This window comes from Somniosus microcephalus, chromosome 2, assembly GCF_052327205.1.
Source record: "Somniosus microcephalus isolate GS21.2 chromosome 2, FLI_Smic_1.0, whole genome shotgun sequence".
NCBI classification, from domain to species: Eukaryota; Metazoa; Chordata; class Chondrichthyes; order Squaliformes; family Somniosidae; genus Somniosus; species Somniosus microcephalus.
Window position 1 is genome coordinate 229,738,839 of NC_140988.1, and position 27,326 is coordinate 229,766,164.

The window sequence follows — 27,326 nt, forward strand, 5'->3', positions numbered from 1 at the left end:
GTTCTAAAAAAAACACTCAGTGCCTTCATTACCCCTATGACCTTGGGTTTTCTCTACAGCATGTCAGAAAATGCAGTAAAAAAAACAAACTTTCAGCAACTCGTGATTAAGATGAATACTTTTAGCATATAATTTCGAGCCCATTACTTAAGATAAAATGTATTCTATTGTGTTAACATGAATTGGTCTACCCATACACGTACTTGGTGATCTTATACATGATGCTTACTAAAAATCCATAACCAATAAATTATAGTAAAAGGTCAAGTGGGTAATTATTTTAATTAGAAAAACTAAAGATCACTGGGTAGATTTTCAACTTGCCACTACCATTGATCACTATGGAAATGAAAGTGGTGCGGTTTCTAGAACAGCTGATCTGTAGCAACACTTTTACGGCTGTGCAGCAAGTTAAAAATCCACCATTTAATTTTACAAATAAAGATGCAATTCTGATTTACCACCATTTTCTGAAGTGTTTGACATCTAAACAGAAATCAGTAAAGAATTCTATCCACAAAATGCTTTGCGAAACATTTTCATTATAAATGTTACTTTCCTTACTTACCTCAGTCTCACTTTTCTTACTCATGTGTCCAGGGGCACGCTAGTTAAGTGTGGTCATTAATGCTTAATCCTAACATGTCAAGTTAGTGTTAAATAAAAGGCCTTTTATATACAAGTATCTGATGTGATAAAACACTAAGAATACATCATGCTGTGAAAGAAAATCTATGTGACGATGGAAAAAAAATTAGCTTCCGAAAAAGTTAACGTCCTTGTAGAAATCTCAACAAACATCCTTGGCGTCTGAATAGTGGTTTTAAGTAAATTATTACATGCCATTTTCACAATATATTACACTTTACTTGACCAAAACTATGGGCTAAAGTCTAAATAAATATTTTATATATAGGTGTTAATAGATTACTATAATTAACCAAATATAAATTCCTTTGTAAAACCAAAAGAAATACAATGTAGAATCCTACACACTCTGACACATAAAGAGTAAATCTCCAAGACTGTTCTTCAAACAATAGTATTTATTAAGCAAAAAACAGTGTAGCATTGAATACTTAAATTGGCAATTCTTTGGGTTTGTAAACTGAGTACATTAAAAAAAGGTTTCCTACAATTGTAATGTAAATTAAACATTCTGCATGATAATACATCCATAGTAAGCCCAACACTTTTCCCATATTGTCATAGATCTCATAGGATAATAACTACAAACTAATATGGGTGATGCTCAAGAATGCCATGATGAGAACTTATTGCTCAGCATGTTAAACTAGCAGTCTGATCACTTTAACAACAGTGTATTACAAAATATACTGTTTGTTTTCAGAGGTGTTAATAAAGATCTCTACCCCACCCTTTTTTCTATTTAGGTCTCAAGATTAGTAAGTTTTTTTCAGTTTTATTCATATTTCTCTTCATTTAAAAAAATGATTTGTGTCTGTGGGAGTTTAATTAGCAATTAAATTCAGCTCCCATGTAGTGTCAGACATAGCAACTCTTTTCAGGGTAGTTTTATTTAAATATTAAGAGATGGGGGAAAAAAAGACATTAAAGCAATTTAAAAAAAAGATTTAGAAGAGGCATCAGTGTTGACACTTTCTCTTTAAACTTAACTGAAGAAACACTTTGAAGTCTTCACAGAAAAAAATAAATGGGTGATAAAAGCCAAATGGCCTTTTCCAGATTGATTATGCAGACACATCTCCAAGATTAGTTGATTTCAACAAATTCTAGTACTAGCTGGAATTCGTCTGTCATTTTATCTCAGAATTTTTAAAAGCAAAAATTCTTTACTTCATGCAACATTATATTATCACACAGCTAATATATTTTAAATAGTTATATAAATATGCCAACATGGGCTAAAAACTCCACACAATACTATTGCAAAACAAAAAGCAATTTGCAATGAACTCAAAATTAAATACGAAGTAAACTATGGTGGTTGTTATATGTAAAACTGCATGATCAAACTTATGATCTATTGCGTTGTTGTAATAAACTGCTTTGTGTGACAGAACTACGAGTTGCTACTACCAACACTTGGTATCAATAACTGTGAATAATCAGTTTAACAAGTGATTATTAGTTTTCCAAATAAAAGTCATCACGGCGACAAAACTTTCAACGTAATACTGGCCTATGAGAGGAGAAAAGTGAAGAAGCTGCACCATTATAGCTACATTACATTTTGTTAAAAAGATACACACTTAATACTGAATAATAGATACTCAGGAGTGATTACAAATGAGTAATCTCATTGAGTAGCTTAGATGATGTCAAATTACAAGCATGAAGCCCAAAAAACACTTTTGTAAAAAAAAATGCATACTTGAATTTAGTGATAACTTTTATTACATTTTTGTTCTTTTTTCACATTTTTGTTCTTTTTCCAGTTAGTAATAGGTCCTTGTCAAGGTTGGGGCCATGGGTGCACCAAGCAACTGACATGTGTGGTAACTGTTCTCATTGAAAATCTAAACATCTGCGATGTAATTAATGCAGGTTTACTGTGCAGTTGCAGAAAACGACATGATTAGGTGATAGGCACATAGCTCTCATTTTGTCACTCTTTGCACTTGCTCATATTGGTTAGGAGTAACTAACTTTCAGCTTGGTTTTTACCCAGTCTGAATCCAATGTGAATGAAGTCATTCACATGCATGAGGGCCAACACTGACGTATGGATGATGCTATCCCAGAATCTTTTGACAGATCTGACAAGCCTATATCCTTTAGCGATAGGAAGGGATTAAATCTTATCTTTTCAATTTGGTTACGATATCTTCCATTTTCTTTTTTTCCCCATTGTTTGAATCTTATCTATAAATCTCAACAGGTTAGAGGACCGTGGTTATCTTGCACAGTGAATAACCACTGTAGCTCCATAGCTTAGTTACCTAAAATGACTAGTTATTGATTAACATTCTCTCCAAAAACTTGTACTTGATTTTCAGTCACAAATCTTACTCTTTTTACAATGTTTCAAGCAGGTTTGTTCCAATTTTTAATTGGCAAGGCATTAGGAAAAAATTATATTTAAACACGGCGTTTACACGATCTGCTATTTTCTTTCACTACAAAAAGTTCTGTGAGCAACGTGGCATGCAGAAAGATAGCAAGCATGTTTTGACTTTTAGTTTAGTCAATGAAAGGCGGGACATTTCTTTAGCTTACCTTAAAACGTGCACAAACAAGAAGCATAACTCAAAAAGTCTCTGACTAGCCCAAGTTCAGAATTTCAACTAATAGAATTGGGTAAATTTTCCAATGATGGCTATATAAAATTTATAAAAGATTTAAAAAAATAAGGATATTAATGTAGTGTTGTTTTCAGATAACTACTTACAGAGCAATACAGTTTGTATTAATACTTAGGTTTTATTTCAACTACTTTATTAGGTTTATTTCTTATTTATTCCTGCCTTTCAAACATATATTAATTACAATTAAATTAGAATATGGGGGCTAATGAGAATCCATATTGCCCAATTATCTTGTTTATGTTTCAAAACCAAAAGGAGTTTTCCATGGTAACTCTGTCAAAATGCAAGTTTAAGAAAGTCTGAAAATGGAGCAGCGTCCCTGTTAAGCTTTAAAGCACATCCCCCTCCAATTGCAAGCTTACTTAAGGTGGGCAAAAAGAACACAGTGCTCAGGGTCTTCTGTTGTGCAATCACCAGCTCGTGATTCTCCTGTTCGTTAAAATTAATTGGACGAAATTATGGGCTCACAACAGCACAGGTGAAAAACCCTAGCAAGTCTCTTTAAATTTTACCACAATATTGGCGCAGAAATTCGGGTCTCCACGGGTGAGTACGCATGGGGTACTCACCCGTAAGCCCATGGAAGTGCCGGTTTTGTGCATGCACTGCGCATGCGCGGGAAACCGGCACTTCCATTCCCCTGAAAGAAGGGGTTCAGAAGTCGAACGCGTGCGCAGGAGAGGCAGCGCGTGCGCATCGAACTTACGTTTTATTTGCAGGTTTTCCTGGGAGGGTAAGTCTCCAGAAGTTAGACACGTAAAAAGCAGTCGCAAGGCCTGCTTTTTACAAGTGGTGAATTAATTAAAATTAAAACATTTTTTCCACAGGTTTATTATTTTTAAATACTTTAAAGAAAGGTAAGTTTATTTTTAGCCCCGTTAGCAAATGTAATTAATTTTTTCAAAAATTTAAATTGTTTAAAATAGTTATTTCATGTAATTTATAGTTTATTTTAAAAATGTGATTTAAAAAAAAATTATTTGAAGATTTAGTGATGTTTTGGGGCTTATAGTATTTATAGGTTTGACAGGTCTTCCTGTCAAACTTATGAATGAAGCATTCCCTGCTACCATTGGCTCTCCATGGCCCATGTGATCCCAGAGGACGCATCGAACTAACTGCGCCCCTGGGATACGCAAGCACTGCGCGCCGGCAGTTGGAGGAGGCCCAGGATCGGAATCCCACGCGGGCCCACAGCTCAATGGCCAGCGCGGTAGGCAAGTGCAGGTCGGGGGCTTGCACCCGCGGGAAGCCCCCGACCCGAATTTCTGGGCCATTGCAGTTTGGAATTTGCTATGCAGTGATTGAAAATTACACTATAAACCAGTGTTGGTGAAGTACATACAAGAACAGCAAAATTAGATACAGGATACATGATCCCGCCAAACAGGATGTTAAAATGAGGCCCCCCACTGGCACAACTATTTTCCATATGATCATCAGATTTTGAACTATTAATACATATCTTTTTGGGGAAATCTACTACGTAATAAAAGTAAGTTTCACTTCTAAGTTTTCAATGACAATTGCACTGCCTGGCTTTAACATATAGAAATGGGAAAATCCTAGTCCAATTCGACAATTAATATAAATTGTGTAACTTTACTACAATTTTATACAAATTCATTACATTACATGATACTTGTTGCCAAACTCTCAAATAAAATGATGAGGTGGAGCCAGTTTTATAAATCTAAAGGTAAATGTAGTGTTCAGTTTGTTATTGGTATTAGATTAATATACTTAATCCACTTTCAGTAAATGACAATTTTTAGGATTTTTTTTGAGTGAGAATGGAACTAATTTAGTTGTAGTTTTAACTATAGGTTTCACTTTATAGGAAGCTTTATTTATCTTTATCCATACTCTAGTCCAATACATACTATACTATGTAGACTTTGTCCACCCAATTTAGTTTATTTCCTAGTATTAACAGAATGCCATTGTTTCGACTTGCTGGTCAACAATGGCAAACTCCTGTATCTTAGCTTTTTTGTTACGCATTACGATAATCAGGCACTCAGGTCACAAGCGACAGTGATTATACTGGGGTGGTTAAAAGTGATTATTCTGCATTAAATTGACCTGACCTTTTTTTGAAAGACATATGATAACACACTATCGTCATTCCCTTCATTTCTCATTCGCTCGTAGATTGGCATCCTTAGTGCATGATTTCACAGGGATTATTGGATGTTTGACATCCTGTATTTCTGTTTTTCACCTGGACTTGGAAGAGTGTTCCATCCGCACACATGCAGAGTTTGTAGCGCTCCCAGCCATCGTCTACCAGGAACTCTCCAGTCGATGAATTTGGAAGCCGAGATATACTGATCATCACAGTCCCATTAAGAATAATACTGTCTACCTAAGAAAAGAAAATTATAACTGTGCTTTATTAGCGCCTCTTGGAACAGAACATTAGGTAGACAGCTTCAAGCATAGACTTTTCTTTGAAAACTGAAAAAGGAATTTGTAATTAAAAATTTCAGTGCAGTGCCTTGCAGTAAACAATCCCTCAAGTATTTTTTTCAAAATCTAGACTCGTTCTAAAAATTAAAATTTTAAACTTTTACTTTCTAATGGCTGGCCTCCCTATTTTCTGAACCTGGCCACCAAGACAGAATATTTCAGGCATCCACCTAGACACCCACAGTAGCTCCACTAAAAGCAATGGCGTTATTGTGAGGTGCCCACAGAATTCTCTATCTTTCAAAATCCCATTGCGTTAAGCCTCATGTATTAGAAAATTTATTCAGAGTAAAATATTGGAAAATGTATTAAGAAAAATATAAAATATCAGTAAGAAACAAAATCAACATTGATGTTCTGCAATAAACATTACTATATATTACATTTAAAAAAAAAATTAAATGTTAAATTTGTTTTTAGAAAGCTTCAGTTCAGTATCTGCACAGCAAATATTCCATAAATATAGTAAATAAAATATATCATATAGGTAATTATCTTGAGCAAATGCAATCTAGCTTTATATGAAAAGCTATAAGCAATTCAAAAGAATATTATCTGTTTAGAAAGACAAGTTGTTAAAAGTCCATGGGGGAAAAATTCAGTTGTTTGCACCTCCCGTTAGCGCCTTAAGAGGGCGCCAATTGGGGCGCAAAGCAACTAGAGGCCGGGCGCGGCGATGTTTGTGCCGCTCGCGAAATTAACTAGACATTTTGCGGCAGTGCTAAACACTACCGCCATGATCTCCTGCGCCGGCAGATTGTGACGTCAGTCGCGTGCGCAACGTCACGTTAGCGCCCCGGACCGGATATTGAGTGGCGCCCCCTGCCTTACCGCCTGCCGCTAGCAATGACAGGTTGAGGGGAGCGCTATGCTGTTAGAAAGGGACTAGGGGAGCGCTATTTAAAGGCGACTGCTTGCTGCCTTTTTTTGTCTGTGACATTTTTGCACTACGCATTCTGAGAGAGGGAGAGACACTTCTGGAGAGATTCAACGCTGTGTGAAGGAGTTTTGAGTACTGAGCAGCACTTTGCAGGTTTATTTTGATTTGCCCTTCCTTGCTTCGCCAGCACTCTGAGGTAGCGCCTCACTCCTCGGCCATTGTGCCTTAAGACAGGTGTGAAGCGCCTGATTTAGCGCTCCAATCACCTCCGGGGGCGATAAAAGCCAAGTTTGCTGTTGGAGGCGATAATTAGCGCCAGGTGCTAAACTTTGCGCATGGCCAATAACGGCGCCCCAAATGGGGCGATACCGAATTTTCCCCCCCCATAACACTTATTTTTAATGTCTCCAAAGAACACAATTAGAAGAAAAAGGGGAGTGGACCGTTGGTGAAAAGTTTGTGAGTACTACTATGTTCTATAGATTCCTAGACAATGTTACCAAAGACCTCTGCACTCACTGCCTTGAGTTCCATATTACCCCTCATGCGAAATTCAATGGTTTTGCCCATGATAAAGACTCCTTCATTTCCACGCACAATCACACGGCCACCAGCATGAATCTGAAGATCAGTGCTAGGATTGCTTGTTATCTAGAAAGAAGAATGATTTAATTTGTTTCAGTAAATTATATTTAACTTTTTGTACAAACAAATGTCAGCATTGATATAAATGTTCATAACTCATTCAGTTGCTAACTGGAAATTCCACAAGATTTTATTCTCGTGTTATTAGCTTGCAGATTCTGCTTTATAGCAGAAATGTTTACTGCTGTTATAAGTACAGAAAAAATATTTAAACCAGTTAATGCAATGTCCTAGCTAGCAAACTAAAGAATTAGAACTGAATCCTCTTTCTCTCTCTATTCTGGAAATCCCATAAATAGACATGCATAAATATATCGATAAATATGATACTCATGGGACAGACCACACCTCATGAATAACAAATGTCATGTGAAAATAAACAGCATGCATACCCATCTATATATACACACTATCTGAATATCAATGCAATGGACACATGTAAGTGCAGCGATGAGTGAAATGCAGGGATGTGAGTGAAACACGAGTATCAAGACTGCCACAGAAATAGATCTACAGCACGAGAGAGGTTTCATGGGTGAAATGTAAATTGATTTTAGAACAAAAACAGCTACATTATATATTGTGAAGAGAAAGTGGGTCAGTACTTGATATTAAGCATTTACTTCCAATTCTGCTCCATGTTTTTATTATTTGAAGAATTTCTTCAAAGAGTAAATGGGTGTTACTAAGATTGGAGAAGGGTTGGAAGTGGTGTGCTCCAGGGGCCAGTGCTGGATCCACCGTTACATCGAGTCTGCAGCACAGAAACAGGTCATTCAGCCCAACCAGTCTATGCTGGTGTTTATGCACCACATGAGTTTTTTTAATGTATATATTATATAATTTGGACTTGGGTACAAAGAAAAGACTTGCATTTATAGAACGCCTTTCACTACCTCAGGACGTCCCAAAGCCCTTTACAGCCAATGAAGTACTTTTGAAGGGTAATCACTGTTGTAATGTACACAATCTCAAAATTTACTGACAACACAAAAGTAGGAGGTCTGGCAAACAGCAAGGATGACTATAAAAGGCTTAGGAAGACAGGTGACTTAGTAGGATGGGCAAATGCAATTTTATGTGGATAGCTAACACATTTTGGGAGTATATATTCATTGGGGGAATGCTGAGGTGTATAGATGAAAAGAGACAGCCCTAGGGGGTTCAAATATACATAATTCCTTGAAAATGGGAGAGCAGGTAGATAAAGACATAAAAAACCAACAGTATTTTTGGTTTTATAAATAGGGGCATAGAATAGCAGAATAAAGAAGTTGCAGGAGTCTGTGCACTCCTAACAAAAACACTGTGAACTAAACTGGTAGTTAACAAACTTAGTTTAATGCACTGAAAGTATTACAAAACAAAAACGCAGGAGAAACTCCAAACAGGTCTGTACACTAGCTCACTCCACGAGGACTAACTGGAAACGCCCTCCAACCCTGACGTCATGACGTTTCCCGCTGTTGGGAATGTCACGTGACCCACGTGATGACGTGATCGCGATTTTATCGATCCCGCGCTGTTTAAACAGGGCAAACATTACAAGGTAACAATAATGATCAAAGACAATTGTACAAGTTACTGTGAGAGTCTCTTTGGTGGCTTTGCCACATACGCCCCCCCAAGAATTGTCTTTAATGAGGAAAGTCAATCGCCGAGGAGGTCAGACAAGCCTGTTTGACCGACTCCTAAATTCCCGGAGAGGAAAACGCTGAGCAGGTGGCGAGCTGGCAGGTAGCACGGTGCGGTTAGGCGTAGCGGCGGCCGGCCCCGGCGCGGCGGCTGCGCCAGTTCGACCGGCTGTTTGAGGTCCAGGTGCGCAGGTTTGAGGCGATCAACAGAGATGTGATCAGGCTTGCCCCCAACGTCAATCACAAAACTCTTGTCCCCGGTCTGTAGAACCTGGAACGGACCTGCATAAGGAGGTGCGAGCAGGGTACGATGGCCGTCTTGGCGCACAAAGACGAACTTGGCCTTTGACAGCTCCCCAGGGATGTTGGAAGAAGGCAAACCGTGCTGCGAGGTCGGAACTGGGCGGAAACACTGAGCCGCGTCCCGATGGACCTCTCGCTGACTGGCTGCAGACCACGGCCGCGTAGGGGACGGCAGGAACTCGCCCGGAACTCGAAGGGGCTGATCGTAAACCATTTCCGCGGCCGACGACTGTAGATCCTCCTTCAGCGCCGTGCGCAGTCCTAGCATCACCCACGGCAGTTTATTGACCCATGCTGCATCCAGAAGGCTGGCCCTGAGCGACGCCTTCAATGAACAGTGGAACCACTCGCACAAGCCGTTCGCTTGCGAGTGATAAGCCGTAGCGCGGTGTAGTTTAGTGCCCAATACTGAGGCCACCTCATTCCATAGTTCCGACGAAAATTGCGGCCCGCGATCCGACGAAATATCCGCAGGGACACCAAACCGGGCTACCCATGATGAAATGAAGGCTCGCGCAACATCCGCAGAGGTGGTGGACGTCAGGGGAACCGCCTCCGGCCACATCGTGGTGTGATCCACCATTGTCAGAAGGTGCGTAAAACCACGGGACGGTGGAAGGGGGCCCACTAGGTCAACGTGAATGTGGTCGAAACGCCGCTCCGGTACCTCGAAGGTGGCCAGAGGGGCCCTGACGTGCCGTTGCACCTTGGCCCGTTGACAAACCACACAAGTGTTCGCCCAGTCGCGGACGCCTTTGCGTATTCCTCTCCAGACGAATTTGGAGACTAGCAGCTTCTGCGACGCCTGCACTCCAGGATGCGACAGCCCATGTATGGCGTCGAAAATGCCTCGGCGCCAGGTGGACGGCACAATCGGACGGGGTGCACCCAATGAAACGTCGCAGAGTAGAGTGGTACCTGCCGCATGGAACGGTACATCTCTCGGCTGGAGGCTGGCGGGGACAGAACGAAAGGCCTGAGTCTCCGGGTCGGCTGCCATTCTTGCGAAGTCAATGCCTAATTGAACGGCCTGGACGGCGGCGCGGGAGAGGCGATCAGCGACGACGTTGCCCTTGCCGGCCACGTGCCTGACGTCGGTGGTGAACTCGGAGATGTAAGTCAGCTGCCGTTGTTGCCGAGCCGACCACGGTTCAGCTGTCTTGGCCATCGCGAACGCCAAGGGTTTGTGGACAACAAATGCAGTGAAGCGGCACCCTTCAAGGAGGAATCGAAAGTGGCGGATGGCCAAAAACAAAGCTAACAGCTCCCTGTCGAAAGTACTGTATCGACCTTTGTGCCGTTGCAGCTGGCGGCTAAAAAATGCCAGAGGCTGCCATGCGCCGTTGACCCATTGCTCCTGGACGGCCCCCACAGCGTAATCCGACGCGTCCGTCGTGAGGGCGATGATAGCTCCTGGCAGGGGATGTGCCAACATCGTCGCGTTCGCGAGCGCGGTCTTCGTATCCTCGAAGGCGCGACCCATTTCTTGCGACCAAACCACGGGTTCCTTTCCCGTCTTGCCCGAGGGCCTCGTAGAGCGGCCGCATGAGCTGTGCGGCCCTGGGGACGAACCGGTGGTAAAAATTAACCATCCCCAGGAACTCCTGTAAGGCTTTCATGGATTGCGGCTTCGGGAACGCCGTGATCACCTCCACCTTAGCTCGAAGCGGCGTTGCCACTGCGGAAGTTATGCGGTGGCCGAGAAAATTGAGCTGCGCCAGGCCGAAACGGCATTTGTCCGGGTTCACAATGAGGCCGTGCTGCTGAAGCCATCGAAAAAGGACACGGAGATGCTTGAGGTGTTCATCCTTTGTGGTGCTAGCAATCAGAATGTCATCCAAGTAGACGAACAAAAAATCGAGGTCCCGCAGAACCGAGTCCATAAGGCGCTGGAACGCCTGCGCCGCATTTTTAAGCCCAAAGGGCATGCGGAGGAATTCAAAAAGTCCAAAAGGGGTGATGACAGCCGTCTTTTGGGCATCCTGGGGGTGCACTGGGACCTGATGGTACCCACGGATGAGGCCGACCTTTGAGAATATTGACTTCCCCGCCAAATGCGCAGAGAAATCTTGTATGTGGGGGATGGGGTAACGGTCGGGCGTCGTTATCTCATTGAGGCGACGATAGTCGCCACCCCCCGCCGGGCTTTGGGACGATGTGGAGCGGTGAAGACCAGGGACTACTGGACCGGTGAATAATCCCCAGCTTCTCCATTGCGGCGAACTCCGCCTTCGCCGCCGCGAGCTTGCTGGGCACCAAACGCCGCGCCCTGGCGTAGACGGGAGAGCCGTTGTCGAAATATGATGCTCCACCCGATGCTTGGCGGTCGAAGCTGAAGAGGTGGGCTTTGTCAGCTCGGGGAAGTCCCCGAAAAGGCGGGAGAAGTCGTCGGGAGGTGGCAGCGCGCAGGAGACCGAGTGCGGTGCAGCCGTGCTGCGCGCACCTGAAATACCGTCGAGTGTGGCGGCGTGAACGAGGCGTCGATTTTTCACATCCACCAACAGGCCGTTGGCGCCTAAAAAATCGGCACCCAAAAGGGCCTGCGAAATTTGAGCGGTGACGAAATCCCAGGTAAAGCGCTGGCCACCGAAACAGACTTGCACCCGTCGTTTCCCGCAAGTGCGGATCGTACCCCCGTCCGCCGGACCGAAGGTTGAGGACCGAGGCGGGAAGTATGCTGCACTGTGCCCCCCACAGCATGAAAATAGCCCTAACCAAAGTTATGAATGACATTCTCTGTGACTGTGACCATGGTGCATTGTCCCTCCTTGTCCTCCCAGCAGCATTTGATGCGGTTGATCACACCATTCTCCTCCAGCACCTCTCCTCCATTGTCCAACTCTGCCAAACTGCCCTCACTTAGTTCCACTGTATATATTCATAACCGGAGCATCCACAGCCTGCACTGTGAACTATGGAGTCCCCCCAATGATCCTTCCTTGCCCTCTTCCTCATCGGCATTCTGTGCCTTGGCGACATCATCCACAGCCATATGATCAGCTTCCAAGTGTACGCGCATGACCCCCAGTTCTACCTCTTGACTTCTCCACTGTCTCTGTGCTGTCTGGCTGCTTGTCTGACGGCTAGTTTTCTATGAGCCACAATTTCCTCCAGCTAAACATTGGGAAGCCATTGTCTTTGCCCTCCAGAAGAAACTCCGTACCTTTGGCACTGACTCCATTTCCCACCCGTCACTCGGCCTCTATATCTTTAAAAAAAAAATTCTCTCACTTGGCAGCTGTTGATGATTCTGCCATTGCCATTTACACCTCATCTTGAGTCATCTTTTGTTTAACTTGTCCCATTACCATCTGCTTTTACCTTGTGCCATCATCCCTTTTGTCATTTAATCTCTCCTGCCTTCCAGCCTATCACAGACCTTCCCTTTGTTCTTTCCTCCCCTCCTCCCTCTTCCTGCCCCCACACTTGCTTAAAAATCTGTTACTTCTCTAACTTTTTCCAGTTATGATGAAGGGTCATCAACCTGAGACGTTAACTCTGTTTCTCTCTCCACTGATGCTGCCTGACCTGCTGAGTATTTCCAGCATTTTCTGTTGTTATTTCCCACCTGTCACTGTTTCACGCAGTCCGCAACCTCGACATCATCTTCAACCCGAACTGAGCTTCTGGCCCCATATCCTCTCCAAATCTTGCCTACATCCCCCAACGTAACATCAGCCACCTCACCCCCGGTCTCTCAGTACATCTGCTACTAAACCCTCAATCATGCCTTTGTCACCTCCAGACTGACACTTAGGTTCTGCCTCACTTAAAAAGACCATTATTTTGCAACTAGATTCCTTAGAACAGAAAGTAGCAGATGGATCCATCTCTTAAAGAGCAGCCTGTTGATCCAGCAGAAGCTATGGCACCTGCATGCATTATAGCTTTTGTGATACTCACTGAGTATTATCTTCTGATGGGGCAAAAACCAATATTAATAGTCACTTGTAACAAATTTTACTTTAATATTTTATATATATTAAACCCGTTGCAATATAAATTATTTTGACACCAAATTATGAATCGCAAAACTCTTCAGCTTGCTGGGAGTTTCACAAAATTTCCTGGGGAGCCATGCCTCCAAACTGCCCATAGGAAATACATTTTACACAATTGGAGCTCACTTCTACCTTTATTAAATTCTAAATCTGTCACTGAAAAATTGCATTCTTGTGTACTTTATTTTTTCCCTATAATACAACTGAATGGAATATTGGGTATAACTGCAGCTTAAGTCATAAGAAGTTCAGGTGGTACTGCACTCCCACTGTAACTATACTTTTCATATGTCAGGCCATTCAGTTTCAGTTTTCACAGAAAACAGACACCAAGAACAATACTGAAATCCAATCTAATACAAAGGAATTTACCTTCTGCAGTCATTCTGAAGCAGTGCCTTTTGTTATAATTTTAAAAACCTCTTAGCCTTCAGTAGTCCAGTAGAAATAGCCCTAGTACCTCAAATCTCTCCTCATAACTATAGTTTCCCATCCTGGCATTATCCTGGTAAATCTATGCTGTATGTTTTCTTTGGCTTTAATGTCCTTTCTATAATAGTGCGCCCAAAATCACACACAGTACTCTAACTGTAGCTGATCAATGTTTTACAAATTTATCATGACTTTGTGGCAAAGCCACCAAAGAGACTCTCACAGTAACTTGTACAATTGTCTTTAATCATTATTGTTACCTTTTAATGTTTGCCCTGTTTAAACAGCGCGGGATCGATAAAATCGCGATCTGACGCGATGACGTCATCACGTGGGTCACGTAACGTTCCCAACGGCAGGAAACGTGATGACGTCAGGGGTGGAGGGCGTTTCCAGTTAGTCCTCGTGGAGTGAGCTAGTGTACAGACCTGTTTGGAGTTTCTCCTGCGTTTTTGTTTTGTAATACTTTCAGTGCATTAAACTAAGTTTGTTAATTACCAGTTTAGTTCACAGTGTTTTTGTTAGGAGTGCACAGACTCCTACATTGGTGACCCCGAATCCTCGCGATCGTTTTTCGCGGTGGACACGGAACGCAGGCCAGTGATGGATGCCAACGCTGTGGCCTTGAAGCTCCCCCAATTCTGGGAACAACAGGCGGCCTCCTGGTTTGTGCAGGCCGAGGCGCAATTTGAACTCCACAACATCGTGCAGGACCAGACCCGATATTTGTACGTGGTCTCCGCCCTCGATAGCTCGACGGCGTCGAGGATCATCAGCCTTCTGGAGAACCCCCCGAATGCTGACAAGTATGTAGCCATCAAGACTCGGCTGCTGCAGGTATTTGGCCTTACCAAGGCGGAGCGCACTCGCCGCTTACTGACACTACCAGGGTTAGGTGACTCCAAACCCTCGGAACTAATGAGCCACATGCTAACGCTCCTGGGGTCCGAACCCCCATGTTTCCTGTTCCGCGAGCTGTTCCTTACGCAGCTGCCCGAACACGTCCAGGCAACCCTCGCCAGATCGGACACCGAGGATTGCATCGCGCTCGCCGAAGAGGCGGATAAAATTTACGCGGTCCGGCAGCAATACTGCGCCATCGCGCAACACCCCGCCCCGAGGGGCCCAGCCCCGGCGCCTCCAACGGCCGGTTACTGTTACTACCACACTCGTTTCGGCCCGAAGGCCCGCTGCTGCCGACCACCATGTGGTTTCGTGCCCAGACCATCGAACAGACCGCCGCGAGTCAAGAACACCGGGTCCGGTGCGTCTCCCGCAGCCACGATGGCGATCGGCGACTCTGGGAATCTCATGTATTTAACCGACTCCATCTCGGGCCGTCGTTTTTTGTCCAAGCTGCCAACGGGGGTACGATCCGCACTTGCGGGAAACGACAGGTGCAAGTCTGTTTCGGTGGCCAGCGCTTTACCTGGGATTTCGTCACCGCTCAAATTTCGCAGGCCCTTTTGGGCGCCGACTTTTTAGGCGCCAACGGCCTGTTGGTGGATGTGAAAAATCGACGCCTCGTTCACGCCGCCTCGCTCGACGGTATTTCAGGTGCGAGCAGCACGGCTGCACCGCACTCGGTCTCCTGCGCGCGGCCACCTCCCGACGACTTCTCCCGCCTTCTCGGGGACTTCCCCGAGCTGACAAAGCCCACCTTTTCAGCTTCGACTGCCAAGCATCGGGTGGAACATCATATTTCGACAACCGGCTCTCCCGTCTACGCCAGGGCGCGCCGTTTGGAGCCCAGCAAGCTCACGGCGGCGAAGGCGGAGTTCGCCGCAATGGAGAAGCTGGGGATTATTCGCCGGTCCAGTAGTCCCTGGTCTTCACCGCTCCACATCGTCCCAAAGCCCGGCGGGGGATGGCGGCCCTGTGGCGACTATCGTCGCCTCAATGAGATAACGACGCCCGACCGTTACCCCATCCCCCACATACAAGATTTCTCTGCGCATTTGGCGGGGAAGTCAATATTCTCAAAGGTCGGCCTCGTCCGTGGGTACCATCAGGTCCCAGTGCACCCCCAGGATGTCCAAAAGACGGCTGTCCTCACCCCTTTTGGACTTTTTGAATTCCTCCGCATGCCCTTTGGGCTTAAAAATGCGGCGCAGGCGTTCCAGCGCCTTATGGACTCGGTTCTGCGGGACCTCGATTTTTTGTTCGTCTACTTGGATGACATTCTGATTGCTAGCACCACAAAGGATGAACACCTCAAGCATCTCCGTGTCCTTTTTCGATGGCTTCAGCAGCACGGCCTCATTGTGAACCCGGACAAATGCCGTTTCGGCCTGGCGCAGCTCGATTTTCTCGGTCACCGCATAACTACCGCAGGGGCAACGCCGCTTCGAGCTAAGGTGGAGGCGATCACGGCGTTCCCGAAGCCGCAATCCGTGAAAGCCTTACAGGAGTTCCTGGGGATGGTTAATTTTTACCACCGGTTCGTCCCCAGGGCCGCACAGATCATGCGGCCGCTCTACGACGCCCTCAGGGGCAAGACGGGAAAGGAGCCCGTGGTTTGGTCGCAAGAAATGGGTCACGCCTTCGAGGATACGAAGACCGCGCTCGCGAACGCGACGATGTTGGCACATCCCCTGCCAGGAGCTATAATCGCCCTCACGACGGACGTGTCGGATTACGCTGTGGGGGCCGGTCCAGGAGCAATGGGTCGATGGCGCATGGCAGCCTCTGGCATTTTTTAGCCGCCAGCTGCAACGGCACGAACGTTGATACAGTACTTTCGACAGGGAGCTGTTAGCTTTGTTTTTGACCATCCGCCACTTCCGATTCCTCCTCGAAGGGCGCCACTTTACTGCGTTTGTTGACCACAAGCCATTGACGTTCGCGATGGCCAAGACAGCTGAACCGTGGTCGGCTCGGCAACAACGGCAGCTGACTTATATCTCCGAGTTCACCACCGACGTCAGGCACGTGGCCGGCAAGGACAACGTTGTCGCTGATCGCCTCTCCCGCGCCGCCGTCCAGGCCGTTCAATTAGGCATTGACTTCGCAAGAATGGCAGCCGACCTGGAGACTCAGGCCTTTCGTTCTGTCCCCGCCAGCCTCCAGCCGAGAGATGTACCGTTCCATGCGGCAGGTACCACTCTACTCTGCGACGTTTCGTTGGGTGCACCCCGTCCGATTGTGCCGTCCACCTGGCGCCGAGGCGTTTTCGACGCCATACACGGGCTGTCGCATCCTGGAGTGCGGGCGTCGCAGAAGCTGCTAGTCTCCAAATTCGTATGGAGAGGAATACGCAAAGACGTCCGCGACTGGGTGAACACTTGTGTGGTTTGTCAATAGGCCAAGGTGCAATGGCACGTCAGGACTCCTCTGGCCACCTTCGAGGTACCGGAGCGGCGTTTCGACCACATTCACGTTTACCTAGTGGGCCCACTTTCACCGTCCCGTGGTTTTACGCACCTTCTGACAATGGTGGATCGCACCACGATGTGGCCGGAGGCGGTTCCCCTGACGTCCACCACCTCTGCGGATGTCGCGCGAGCCTTCATTTCATCATGGGTAGCCTGGTTTGGTGTCCCTGCGGATATTTCGTCGGATCGCGGGCTGCAATTTTCGTCGGAACTATGGAATGAGGTGGCCTCAGTATTGGGCACTAAACTACACCGCACTACGGCTTATCACCCGCAAGCGAACGGCTTGTGCGAGCGGTTCCACCGTTCATTGAAGGCGTCGCTCAGGGCCAGCCTTCTAGATGCAGCATGGGTCAATAAACTGCCGTGGGTGATGCTAGGACTGCGCACGGCGCCGAAGGAGGATCTACAGTCGTCGGCCACGGAAATGGTTTACGGTCAGCCTCTTCGAGTTCCGGGTGAGTTCCTGCCGTCCCCTACGCGGCCGTGGTCTGCAGCCAGTCAGCGAGAGGCCCATCGGGACGCGGCTCAGTGTTTCCGCCCAGTTCCGACCTCGCAGCACAGTTTGCCTTCTTCCAACATCCCTGGGGAGCTGTCAAAGGCCAAGTTCGTCTTTGTGCGCCAAGACGGCCATCGTACCCTGCTCGCACCTCCTTATGCAGGTCCGTTCCAAGCTCTACAGACCGGGGACAAGAGTTTTGTGATCGACGTTGGGGGCAAGCTTGATCACATCTCTGTTGATCGCCTCAAACCTGCGCACCTGGACCTCGAACAGCCGGTCGAACTGGCGCAGCCTCCGCGCCGGGGCCGGCCGCCGCTACACCTAACCGCACCGTGCTACCTGCCAGCTCGCCACCTGCTCAGCGTTTTCCTCTCCAGGAATTTAGGAGTCGGTCAAACAGGCTTGTCCGACCTCCTCGGCGATTGACTTTCCTCATTACAGACAATTCTGGGGGGGCGTATGTGGCAAAGCCACCAAAGAGACTCTCACAGTAACTTGTACAATTGTCTTTAATCATTATTGTTACCTTGTAATGTTTGCCCTGTTTAAACAGCGCGGGATCAATAAAATCGCGATCTGACGCGATGACGTCATCACGTGACGTTCCCAACGGCGGGAAACGTGATGACGTCAGGGTTGGAGGGCGTATCCAGTTAGTCCTCGTGGAGTGAGCTAGTATACAGACCTGTTTGGAGTTTCTCCTGCGTTTTTGTTTTGTAATACTTTCAGTGCATTAAACGAAGTTTGTTAACTACCAGTTTAGTTCACAGTGTTTTTGTTAGGAGTGCACAGACTCCTACACTGTTGTGAAATAAACATTTTTAATTTTTGATTTGTTTCAACCCTTATTTTGGACAGTAGAAATTTCAATTATGGAGAAAGAAAAATGGTAGCTGAAACAATTTTCAGAAAGCATTTTGCATTTGTGGGAGCTCAGTGGCCAGATTATGAAATCACAGAGTGATATACTCTCACTATACCGAAGCGTACGAGAGCATGGGCCTTACACTAAACATCCGTAAGACAAAGGTCCTCTACCAACCTGCCCCCACCACACAGTACTGCCCCCCGATTATCAAAATCCACGACAAGGCCTTGGACAACGTGGACCACTTTCCATACCTCGGGAGCCTACTGTCAACAAGGGCAGACGTCGACGACGAAGTCCAACACCGCCTTCAGTGTGCCAGTGCAGCCTTCGGTCACCTGAGAAAAAGAGTGTTTGAAGACCAGGACCTCAAACCCGGCACTAAGCTCATGGTCTACAGAGCAGCAGTGATACCCACCCTGCTGTATGTCTCAGAGACATGGACCATGTACAGCAGGCACCTCAAAGCACTGGAGAGGTACCACCAACGCTTCCTCTGCAAGATCCTGCAAATCCATTGGCAGGATAGGCGCACCAATGTCAGTGTTCTCGCTCAGGCGAACAAACCCAGCATTGAAGCTTTGACCACGCTCGATCAGCTCCGATGGACGGATCACATTGTCCGCATGCCCGATACGAGACTCCCAAAACAAGCGCTCTACTCGGAACTCCGGCACGGCAAGAGAGCTCCAGAGGAAACGCTTCAAGGGCACCCTCAAAACCTCCTTGAAAAAGTGTAACATCCCCACCGACACCTGGGAATCCCTGGCCCAAGACCGCACAAAGTGGAGGAGAAGCATCCGGGAAGGCGCCGAACACCTCGAATCTCTTCGCCGGGAGCAAGCGGAAGCCAAGCGCAGGCAGCGCAAGGAGCGCACGTCAACCCAAGCACCCCACCCACCCGCCCCTTCAACCACCGTCTGCCCCAACTGTGACAGAGACTGTAGGTCCCGCATTGGACTAATCAGTCACCTGCGAACTCATTTTTAATGTGGAAGCAAATCATCCTCCGAGGGACTGCCTAAGAGAAGAATAAAATTGCAGCTCTTGTGTGTGACATAGCATGATATCTTTAACATTGAAAAAACCTAACATGTTGAACACTAACCCTTTCTGTGGATGCCTTCTGTACATTCAGCGTCTTCACGCCTTTGGGCAAATGGAACTCATGGTTATCATAGTCAGTGCTGAACACAGTTTTCTGGGTCCGGGGATCAACAAAAGACATGCCAATGTCACTGGTGATGGAGGTTTTGTCCTTCTCTACACTGAGCTTGGTTGTTCCCTGCTGAAACACCACCTAAAGGGGCATAGAAGCAAAAGTTATGATTATGAATCTATAGGTGCATTAATATGCAACACGAACAAGAATTGCACAGGAACTCATCCAGGTTTGTTTTTCTTTGCCACCCTTCAAGTTACCAAATAAATAACCATTTGGCTGGTTGACACAGAGGGGCAGATCTTAGGGTTGGATCCACAAGACTTGCTCCAACAAGGTGAGTTTTCAATTTCAGCTATGCTGTCGGAAAGAGGCAGCAAGTTTAAGCCAGGCGCTTCCCCACAGGGCAGGAAAGAAAACATCTGAGTCTACTCTTATGCACCTCATGAAGAACCATTGGGAGAGATAGGGAAGCAGGTCAATTACCTTCTCCCCTCTCCTTCCAAAGATGAGGAATGGTATGTGGAACAAAGAAGCCTAAAAAAGGAAATAAAAAGGTGGCCACTTTCAGGAATACGCTGCACTATAAAAAATACTAAGAAATGTTTTGCATTGTTAGCTATTGGATTTTAACATTACACAAATTACAGATGACATAGTACTTACAATAATTCTTATAACTGGTTGCGTTTAAAGATATTTGGGCCCAAAGTGTATGCCTGTACATTTTTAATAAAGATGTAGGAATCTTTTTTATAGGCTTTGGCACGCTAAATTGGAAAATACCAATATGTTCACTCATACTGTGCTGTATTAGTTGTAGAAGTACATTTTATTGTAATGGGACAATGATCACATTTCCACTGTTACTGATGCTTACTCAATAGCTTCGGTCTTATACTTTTACACCTGTTCAGAATGTACAAGCTTCTCTTACCAGTTAGTTACTACTTTAAAAGAAAATATTACTATCACAAATACCCATGGAATCAATAATAATCACATTTCCACTTAGCTAGTTAATGATCAGGAGGTACATTATTTCTACTATCCACAGCACAACTTTATTATAAAAAGCTTCCATCAATATGGAGTTGTAATAAACCTTTTACAGGAAACTCTTGTTTAAACGGCACCTAAATTTCCGGAATTCTCTATTAAGCGGCAAAATTCATACTCCGAAAACAACACCTCAATAACCGGAAATGTTGCCGAGTCCAAGTCAGAGTCTCCCGCGGTGGCTGAGTTAGTCAGTGAGGGTAGTTCTCCAAATTGCCACTACTCGGCTTCTTGGCGCTGTCAGAAGTCCGAACACCTCAATAACAGGAGTCTGACTCTCCCGCGCTGCGGTAGTCTCTTCCGATCCGCCGTTTTTCTGTGTGTACAGTCAACTACAGTACTGTATACAGTTGTTTACTGTATAAGTTTTGTTTTACTGTTAAGTAATTAAAGAGTTATGGATTACCCTCAACTGGCAGTACTGTACTTAATGAAGCATCTTCCACCATCCATTTAACACAACATTCTGTAGGCGAGTACCCAATTACTGTATACTGCACATTTCTTGATTTTTTTTGTTTTTGTTTGTTAAAAATAGCCTCGGTAGATAACCCTCTCCGTCATCCGGAATTTTTAATCAACTGGCAACACGCCGGTCCCGTCGGTGCCAGATACCAAAGAGTTTCCTGTATATTGCAATTTTAGCTGACCACATATACATATGCAATGGGTTCTACCACTATACATCTGCAATTTGGTCATCACCCAGGCACAAACACACCAGCAGAAGACAGGTCATCTACGCATTCAAGACGACAATCTGCAATACCTACCAGCCAATGTAAGTATCACAAGCACACACCTTGGTGTTGTGTTTGACCCTGAGATGAGCTTCCGACCACATATCCGCTCCATCACCAAGACTGCCTACTTCCACCTCCATAACATCAGCCAAGTCCGACCCTGTCTCAGCTTACCTGCAGCTGAAACCCTCATCCATGCCTTTGTTACCTCTAGATTTGACTATTCCAATGCTCTCCTGGCCAGCTTCCCATCTTCCACCCTATATAAACTTGTGCTCATCCAAAACTCTACTGCCGTATCTTAATTCGCACCAAGTCTCGTTCACCCATTACCCCTGTGCTTGCTGACCGACACTGGCTCCCGGTCCGACAACGCCTCAATTTTAAAATCCTCATCCTTGTTTTCAAATCCCTCCATGGCCTCGCCCCTCTCTATCTCTGCGCTCCTCCAATTCTGGCATCTTGCACATCCCCGATTTTAATCGCTCCACCACTGGCAGCCGTGCTTTCGGCTGCCTTCGCCCTAAGGTCTGGAATTCCCTCCCTAAACCTCTCTCTCCTCCTTTAAGATCCTCCTTAAAACCTACCTCTTTGACCAAGCTTTTGGTCATCTGTCCTGATATCTCCTTCTGTGTCTTGGTGTCAATTTTTTTTAATTGATATTGCTCGTGAAGTGCCTTGGGATGTTTTGCTACGTTAAAGATGCTATATAAATGCAAGTTGTTGTTAAGCTTTCAATTTTGTTTGTGGTTATGTAGATAAATTCATAAACAACCCCTCTCTACCCACATGCCCTTCCCTACTACCTCATTCCTTCCTGAACCTCTACCCTTTTAGAGGGTCCTCATTTTTGAAGTTGCTAGCACACCTCTGTAGTCTGTACCTGATAATTCCAAATTATGTTTATGCTAAAAAATGTAATTACCAATAACAAATTAAACAATGTAAATAACATCACAAAGTGGGAATTTAGTGCTAAATAAATTGAATGATCAGTTAATTTGAATAAAGGGCAGTGGGCTGTATCTTGTCCGCGGTCTTGTGGTATGTGTCTGTCTTGGTCCCTCTGGAACTGTGCTGTCCTTATTAGCTTAAACATGAACGTGGCGCGACAACATTCTACTGAACCAACACGCAGAGGGCTTTAATAACAACTTGCATTTATATAGCACCTTTAACGTAGTAAAACATCCCAAGGCACTTCACAGGAGTGTTATCAAACAAATATTGACACCGAGCCAGAAAAGGAGGTATTAGAACAGGTGACCAAAAGCTTGGTCAAAGAGGTAGGTTTTAAGGCTCTTAAAGGAGAGAGGTGGAGAGATTTAGGGAGGGAATTCCAGAGCTTAAAGCATAGACAGCTAAAGGCACGGCCACCAATGGTGAGGCAAAGGAAATCGAGGTGCACAAAAGGCCAGAATTGGAGGAACGCAGAGATCTCAGAGGATTGTAGGGCTGGAGGAGCTTACAGAGATAGGGAGGGGCGAGGCTATGGAGGGATTTGAGTATAAGGATGAGAATTTTAAATTTGAGTTGGTGGCTTGACTAGGAGTAAACGTAGGACAGCGAGCACAGGGATGATGGGGGAGCGCGACCTGGTGCAAGTTGGGATACAGGTAGCAGAACTTTGGATGAGCTGAAGTTTACAAAGGGTGGAAGATGGGCGATTGACCAGGAGAGCACCAGAATCATCAAATCTGGAGGTACCAAAAGCATGGATGAGGATTTCATCAGCAGATGGGCTGAGGCAGGGGCGGAGAGGGGCAATATTAGATGTGGAAGTAGGCGGTCTTGGTGTTGGGAAAGCATATTGGAGGGGGAGGGAGGAGGGTCAGAAGCTCAGCTCAGGGTTAGGGCGCCGAGATTGGAACAGTCTGGTTCAGCCTCAGACAGTGGCCACGGAAGGGGGTGGAATAGGTGGCTCAGGAACAGAATTAATGGTCTCCCCGAAGACAATGGCTTAGGTCTTCCCAATATTTAATTGGAGGAAATTTGTACTCATCCAGTACTGGATGTCAGACAAGCAGCGTGACAAATCAGATGCAGTGGAGGTCGAGAGAGGTGGTGGTGGTGAGGTAGAGCTGGGTATCATCAGCTTACATGTGGAATCTTGCGTTGTGTTTTCGGATGATGTCGCCAAGGGCAGCATGTAGCTGAGAAATGGGAAGGGGCCAAGGATAGATCTTTGGGGGACTCTAGATGAATATCTTTGTATTTCTAGCCCCTCATGGAAATTCAACTATTTTGAGGGATTTCTCTCATGGTTTCGCCCCTGTTTGCCCACTGTATATTATGATGGTTCATGCTTATGTCAACTCTCCATATCTAGTTTAGAGCTTTGATAACCTCAGCCATTTTTTTCGAAACTGTATTCACGTTGTTTATCCTTTATTGTACTTGTAAAACTTTAAAATATTAAAAGTTAGGCTTACTGGTTGGTTGTTGCCAGTGATCAACAAGTCTTCATCTTTTCTGCCTCCCACAGTGCTCTTGTGCATGGGATATACCACTCCCATGTCAGACTCCTGTTTGAACCGTAGCAACCCTTCCTCGTGGAACTCCATACTATCACAGCCATTGGGACCGATTCGAATTACAGCCCAGATAACAAGTGTAATCTGAAATAGTAACAGTCATGTTTACCCCTTGTTCCCTTGCTAAATGAACACAATGAGGGATGTTCCACCGTAACATGTTATATAACTGGAAAGCCAATTGATAATCAGTACAATCCAGCCGTATTTTTAGTTTTAAAATAAATGAACAATTTCAATTGCACAATTGCACCACTGCTGCTAAACAACGAAGGTTGTTTTTTTATCCTGAAACTTGGTTCAGAACAGTTTGTACTGGACAATCATTTAACTAATTGGCTTCCAATAGGAGTCTGGGATCTAGGGGTACCTATCATTTGGACTACTTCAAGTGAATGAGTGTCACAGGAAAAGTACTAGACTGCCATACAAATATTTACAATTGTTTTCAAAATAATCTATTTTTCAAAACATAACATTCTAAAGGTTATTTTGCCATCGATAATTTCATAAATACACAGCTCTTTGAAAAAAAATAAAGAGAAAATATCTAAAACAAAATCACCACAGTGAAGCCCTTTCACACACATTCTTGTTAAAACCATGAACTAGTGCAAGTACACAGTCAGACAAGCTGCTAAACGAGTTGAAATTCTTCAACAGACATTAGATAGAACTACTAGCTGCTTTAATACTTTTCATTGTGTCACATGAACCAGCTTCACCACTTTAGGTGTCATCCTTGACTCAGTAATAGCACTCTACACTCGGTGTCAGAAGGTCATGGGTTCCCCTGTAGTGTCACTACTATAAAGAGTCCAAAAGTAACAGATTTAGAACAGTAATCGGGAAGCAAGTAATAGTTCTAGTCGAGATGTTATCAAAACGCATGTTACTTTTTATAATCACACTGAAGTTTAAAGTTTCTTTTTGAATTATTTTTAATCAAGGTCTATCAGAATGATAAGCATGCTTAAAATATGGTTGATGTGTATCCAAAGAGTTCTCAGGAGTTTAATGCCAGCTGATGTTATCTGTGACAGACACTTCAGCTCAAATCAGGAGTCAAAAGCACTACTGACCTGAGATAAATAATCTACTATTTTAAAATGCTCTTCTTGCTGTCATTTGGAAAGATTGCCCAAATTATTGCATTTATAGGTATTTCATTTCTGCCAATAGACCCTACTAGTATGCATACTGCACTATGGCAGTATACCATGCAGAAATGGAGCACTGAAACATAAAAAGGGTAACAAGTGGCTCAATTAACTTACACAATAAGAGCATAAATGCTCTTCTTATTCGTGATACAAAACAGCATTCTCAATTCCTTACTTATCAACTGATGCAGTTTAGGTAAATGATCATCAACATAAAAATAGCAAGAGGACTAAAGGAGAACACAGAAGTTAAAGATTAACCATCCTTTACACACATTTGTACTGGAGACAATGCTATTATGCAGACAACAAATTACAGTACAAGTCACATAAACATGATGTACTAAATCAATGTTCTGGAGTTAGAATTCAACCATGTAACCAGCATGGTTACTAAGCTTGTACAAAACAAAAAAAAACTAATTTGTATGAGTGCACTGACCAACCTAAAGGACAAAATCACTATGATGAGCAAGATTATGGCAATGTGGAGACACACAGCTGTTCCAAGAGCTGAAAAGTTAACACTTTCAGATTCTGCACTAGTATTGCTTAAATAATTATCAGAATTTTCTTAATTTTGTATATTACAATCATATGTATTCCTATTAACACTGAGTATTGTCTATTATTATCAACATATTGCCAAAACATTGTACTCACAATTAAATTAATCACCGCCAGGATAAACATAAGGACAATTACACAAATAGCCAGATTGCCCTTACGACCTCGTAACCCTGTCCTGTGCAGTCTCTCTTCATCAATGGGAACATATCCGGCCTTAAAGTTGCTGTTGTGCTCCTTGTTTATATTTCTACGATCAACCGCTTTTTCATGCATGGAGCGCCGCACAGGCCCATTTGAACTCTGTTAAAAAACAAGGAAAATAATTTTCAAAATTGGCATAGCAAATAATGTGCGGCTTTTTTCAGCTGTTCCCTAATGAAAAATACAACTCATGTCTTACTTTGAATCAATTTAGATCTTTACTAAATGCATTGATTGAAAATGTTCTGAATTGAAGAATATTTGTGGAAGGTCTAAGTTAGATACAAATATATTAGTCTTCGTAAGTCTTCGGACTGTGTACTTTCATTCCAAGATTGTGCATTACTATCACACTGCACAGACAGAAATAATCACCAACTATAGCTTCGAACAAGATAGGCAAAAATTGGCTAAGAAAGATATTCTAAAGGCCTTTCAATTTTAAACTTGGCAGGGAATAAGAGTGACAACAGGGTTATTATACAATCTCTGGAAATGGCTCACACAGGATGGAGCTTTTCCTGAAGAAAATACGTTGCAACAAGTTTACTTTTTCCTCTTTAGCTTCTCTTTATTTGAAGAGCTTTTACAGCAGTCACCTGTTGACACCGCGATGTGACTGCATTCTCACTTCTTACATTCTCCTTAAAGCAGAATACCCTTGGCACACGAGAGAAAATAGCAATGATGGAACCCCTAAGCTACGTTCTCTCACGCCACACTCGGAAGATGTGTTGGAATGTGGGAGATAGGGAATCAGAAGGCAAGTGTCAGTTGCAGGTTTGTCATGACAGTCCGATTCTCTTCCTTCTCAGCTGTAGCAGTTTGTAGTACTACAGTCCACCCTGAAGTACTGTATGTAGCAGCTCCAGGCCAACCAGCAGTGCAGGCTCCAATGGCATAACCTGTCAGCAAACTATATCATAAAACCCGTATGTCACTCCTTCTACTGAAAGTCACACGGTCTGGTACTCAGCAACACCATCTAACCTTTCTTCTGTCCTCCTCTAGATACACCACACCAAGAAGCAGAGAAGGATTTCCCATATCCCACTCCTTCTGGCCTGTCAGCACGTCATCATGCACACCGTCAATCACTTTCTCCATGCCAGGCACCACCGCAGAAACAACCAGCTGAGGGGCAGTACATAATGAGCCTGAGTGGAGTGCACAGGGTGATGCACAAAGCACAAGGGGCAGAAAAAGCTGGAGTGGCAGATAAGGAGGAAGATATCAGTGATTGAGGAAGAGGTCATCCCCTGCTAAAAAAACCTCAGGACCCAGGGCTCATAGGCCCGGCTGTTCAACGGATGCTTGCAGAGCATCAAATGTATGTGCAGCCAATGTCGAGTCAATTGGAGGAATCAACTTTCTACATGTGTAGCACCTTGATCAACAGCACTGCAGTACTACAGACCCTCTGAAGCAAGTAGCAGCTTCAGGCCGCCCTTCAGTGCAGGCTGCAATGACAGAGGCACTATAGACAGATACTG

At 44.8% G+C, this 27,326-nt stretch overlaps 1 protein-coding gene across 2 annotated transcripts; it reads right to left on the reverse strand.

The window, feature by feature from the left end:
* Window positions 1-1,028: 1,028 nt before the first annotated feature.
* sgcb (sarcoglycan, beta (dystrophin-associated glycoprotein)) lies at window positions 1,029-25,959 on the reverse strand. Of its 2 annotated transcripts, none has more exons than XM_085969937.1 (5): window positions 25,794-25,959; window positions 23,798-23,983; window positions 19,510-19,701; window positions 7,162-7,293; window positions 1,029-5,658 (listed from the first exon to the last, which is right to left on the reverse strand). In XM_085969937.1, the coding sequence occupies exons 1-5, from the start codon at window positions 25,836-25,838 to the stop codon at window positions 5,455-5,457; spliced, it is 759 nt and encodes a 252-aa protein (XP_085826063.1). In that variant the 5' UTR covers window positions 25,839-25,959; the 3' UTR covers window positions 1,029-5,454. The 2 variants fall into 2 exon arrangements, with proteins under 2 accessions (XP_085826063.1, XP_085826061.1); XM_085969935.1 differs by having other exon boundaries at window positions 25,726-25,959.
* Between the last annotated feature and the right edge of the window lie 1,367 nt (window positions 25,960-27,326).